The sequence below is a fragment of the Stigmatopora nigra genome, unplaced genomic scaffold, assembly GCF_051989575.1.
Source record: "Stigmatopora nigra isolate UIUO_SnigA unplaced genomic scaffold, RoL_Snig_1.1 HiC_scaffold_38, whole genome shotgun sequence".
Lineage (NCBI taxonomy): Eukaryota > Metazoa > Chordata > Actinopteri > Syngnathiformes > Syngnathidae > Stigmatopora > Stigmatopora nigra.
The window spans coordinates 357501-361008 of NW_027551617.1; the positions used below are offsets into that span (position 1 = coordinate 357501).

A 3508-nucleotide genomic window follows, 5' to 3' on the forward strand; every position below is an offset into this window, starting at 1 on the left:
CTAATTTTGTTTTGCATTTTTATATCTTCCTTTTCCCAACCGACCGGGTTGGCTGTTTATCCCGCTTCCAACCTGACTTTCACCATCGATGGGCTGTTTGCTTTCGTATTCCCTTCAAAAAATTACGAAAATGGTGCACACAAATGTCCTCACAATGGGATAACTCACGACCACTTGCCAACGATAAGTAATATATATTCCTCGTAATAGAGATCGCTACGCCATTTGCGCAGAGTGACGGGGGGAAAACACTGTTATACACGAAAGAGATGCAGCAAAAAAGACTAGTGCGCTATAATCATAAACGGCTACATGTCTTGCTTTCTCGTATCTCGAAATTGGTCTTGTATCTAGAGATTATTTGCTCGAATTGCTCGTATGTCGAACTACCACTATATATTGTCAATTTTAAATGATCATATATATTGTTGTGCCTTGTATTTTTTTCACTGCAGCTGTAAATAGTTTGGGAAACACGTTCTCAATCCATACCACTTTACAGGTTCTTCTGGGCGCCAACGCAAGTCGTCTCAAGATGTCGTCTCATGTAAGTTTCTTCTAATTGATTTGACTTTATTTGACTATAACCCTAACCCTGAAACTAGTTTATTCGTAGGCATGATTGATGACATAACCCGCAATTGGTCTTGAAACCCAAAATGCCTCCCATACGCTTTGATTTAAAAAATATTTCACATTAATATGGTCTCTTCCTGCCATCTTGTGGCTGTTTTGAAAAAGTTCACCATACAATTATTTTTCCGACCAAAAACTCGGCCATCCTCTTGGATTTGAAAATTACTTCCCAGTAATATGGTCTCTTGCTGCCATCTTGTGGCCGTTTGGGAAAAGTGCACCCTGCAATTATTTTTTTCCGACCCAAAACCCTGCAATATTGTCCAGTAATATGGCACCCCAAAAAGAGGTGACACCCCCCCCCCCCACACACACACACAGTCGGTCATTAAAAAGCTTTCGGTTTATATGTGATAGATGGCACTTTTTCCCCCATTTTGTCATCCAGAGTGGGACGAGTTGTCGTCAGACGAAGAATCTAAAGACCAGGACGATTCCCGGTAGGCGTGCCAGGAGGCCGCCTATCCGTCTGTTTTCCAGGGAAGTTGGAACCGACATCTCCCCCCTCCCCACAGGTCCTTTGCCACTTTGGCCAACAAGGTGAACCGAGGCCTGCCTGTCTTCAACAAGGTATTCACCGGGCGCGCCGAGGTCTTCTGGCAGCAGGTGGTGAAGCTCCACGCCCTGGCCGGCCACCTTCCACCAGAAGGCCAAAGTAGCCGGCGTGACGGCCATCGCCGGCCTGGCCCTGGCGCCCTTCACCTTTGGGGCCTCGCTCATCGCCACGACCGGAGGGATCAGATCGGCTTCCGGAAGCATCTCGGACAACGTCAATATCTTCTCCTCCCCCCGACCGCCCCCCATTCTCCTCCCCCTGACCGCCCCCCTTCTCCTCCCCCCGAGCGCCGCCTCTTCCCCCTCTCCCTCCTCTTCCCCCCTCTCCCTCCTCTTCACCTCCCTCATCCCCCTCCTCCTCTTCTTCCTCCTCTTCCTCTTCTTCTTCCTCTTCTTCCTCTTCTTCTTCCTCCTCTTCCTCTTTTTCTTCCTCCTCTTCCTCTTCTTCTTCCTCCTCTTCCTCTTCCTCCTCTTCCTCTTCTTCTTCCTCCTCTTCCTCTTCTTCCTCTTCTTGTTCCTCTTCTTCTTCCTCCTCTTCTTCTTCCTCCTCTTCTTCTTCTTCTCTTTTTTTCTCTTTTTCTCTTTCTTTTTTTCTCTTTTTTCTCTTTTTTCTCTTTTTCTCTAGTGCTCGCGCTCGTTCTCGCTCGCGCGCTTCGCTCGTTTGCTCTCGCGCTCGCTCGTTCGCTCGCTCGTTCGCTCTCGCGCTCGTTCGCTCGCTCGCTCTCGCGCGCCTGCTCGTTCGCTTCGCTCTCGCGCGCCTGCTCGTTCGCTCGCTCTCGCGCGCCTGCTCGTTCGCTCGCTCTCGCGCGCCTGCTCGTTCGCTCTCTCGCACCCGCTCGTTCGCGCTCGTTCGCGCTCGTTTGCGCTCGTTTGCGCTCGTTTGCGCTCGTTTGCGCTCGTTCGCGTTCGTTCGTTCGCTCGCGCGCCCGCTCGTTCGCTGTCGCGCGCCCGTTGTTCGCTCTCTCGCGCCCGCTCGTTCGCGCTCGCTCGTTCGCTCTCCCGCTCGCTCTCTTTTGCTCTCTTTTGCTCTCTTTTGCTCTCTTTTGCTCTCTTTTGCTCTCTTGCGCCCTCTTGCGCTCTCAGCCGCCGCCTCTTTCCGTCTCGTCTCACTTACGCCCTTCCTTTTCTTCTTCACAGGATACGGACAGTTTGATGGGGTGGTGGAATACAGTGAAACGTGAGTAATTGAAACTTAAATGTACAAGATGTTATTTTTTTTTCCATTTTGGAGCCAGCCAAGGCAAGATTAGAGTCGGTAATTGGCAGATGTTCAGTCCATTTTTAACCGAGAGGGCCGGCCTGCCGGTCTTGTCTGGGACGTTTACCATTAAAAGGCTTTCGGTTTATAAGTGATAGATGGCACTTTTTTCCCCATTTTGTCATCCAGAATGGGAAGAGTTATCGTCAGACGAAGAATCTAAAGAGCAGGACGATTCCCGGTACGCGTGCCAGGAGGCCGTCTATCCGTCTGTTTTCCAGGGAAGTTGGAACGGATATCTCCCCCCTCCCCACAGGTCCTTTGCCACTTTGGCCAACAAGGTGAACCGAGGCCTGCCTGTCTTCAACAAGGTATTCACCGGGCGCGCCGAGGTCCTCTGGCAGCACGTGGTGAAGCTCCACGCCCTGGCCGGCCACCTGGCCACCTTCCACCAGAAGGCCAAAGTAGCCGGCGTGACGGCCATCGCCGGCCCGGCCCTGGCGCCCTTCACCTTTGGGGCCTCGCGCATCGCCACGGCCGGAGGGGTCAGATCGGCTTCCGCCAGCATCTCGGACAACGTCAATAACATCCAGGAGCGCAAGAAGGTGAGCGCCTAGTTTGGGATAACACATTCTTACCCTATACTACTTTACTGTTTCTTCTGCAGACCCTTAATAAATGCCACATCCACTTCTGCAGACCCTTAATGCCACATTTGGACAACAACGCAAGTCGTCTCAAGATGTCGTCTCATGTAAGTTTCTTCTAATTGATTAATGTTTTTCTGTTTAGTGTATTCCGGCACTTTTAATTGACTATAACCATAACCCTGAAACTAGTTTATTCGTAGGTGTGATTGATGACATAACCCGCAATTGGTCTTGAAACCCAAAATGCCTCCAATGCACTTTGATTTAAAATATATTTCCCGGTCATACGGTCTATTCCTGCCATCTTGTGGCTGTTTTAAAAAAGTTCACCATACAATTATTTTTTTCGACCTAAAAACCCTGCAATATTGTCCAGTAATATGGCGCCCCAAGGATAATGTGACCCCCACCCCCCGCCGGGTAATGTGACCCCCACCTAGACCTGGACACCCACCCCTGGACCTTCATC

General features: G+C 50.5%; 1 protein-coding gene and 1 long non-coding RNA gene across 2 annotated transcripts in view; both read left to right on the forward strand.

The window, feature by feature from the left end:
- The window catches only part of LOC144192973 (uncharacterized), a 2827-nt gene extending 1283 nt beyond the window's left edge, over positions 1 to 1544 (forward strand). The window contains exons 2-3 of the long non-coding RNA XR_013325521.1: positions 503 to 547; positions 1025 to 1544. This is a non-coding gene — a long non-coding RNA (uncharacterized LOC144192973). The remainder of the gene's footprint in view (positions 1 to 502; positions 548 to 1024) is intronic.
- A 1003-nt stretch (positions 1545 to 2547) lies between these two features.
- On the forward strand, positions 2548 to 3270 carry LOC144192969 (uncharacterized). The gene is made up of 4 exons (XM_077711808.1): positions 2548 to 2630; positions 2706 to 2994; positions 3057 to 3143; positions 3240 to 3270. The coding sequence occupies exons 1-4, from the start codon at positions 2548 to 2550 to the stop codon at positions 3243 to 3245; spliced, it is 465 nt and encodes a 154-aa protein (XP_077567934.1). The 3' UTR covers positions 3246 to 3270.
- The last annotated feature ends 238 nt before the right edge of the window (positions 3271 to 3508 follow it).

What these genes read in the sequence shown, in the direction of transcription:
- LOC144192969 (XM_077711808.1), top strand. Translation starts at nt 2,548, where the DNA reads ATGGCACTTTTTTCCCCATTTTGTCATCCAGAATGGGAAGAGTTATCG. An exon ending in AAAGAGCAGGACGATTCCCG is followed by an intron (nt 2,631 to 2,705) that starts GTACGCGTGCCA and finishes CCCTCCCCACAG; the next exon opens with GTCCTTTGCCACTTTGGCCA. An exon ending in ACATCCAGGAGCGCAAGAAG is followed by an intron (nt 2,995 to 3,056) that starts GTGAGCGCCTAG and finishes TTTCTTCTGCAG; the next exon opens with ACCCTTAATAAATGCCACAT.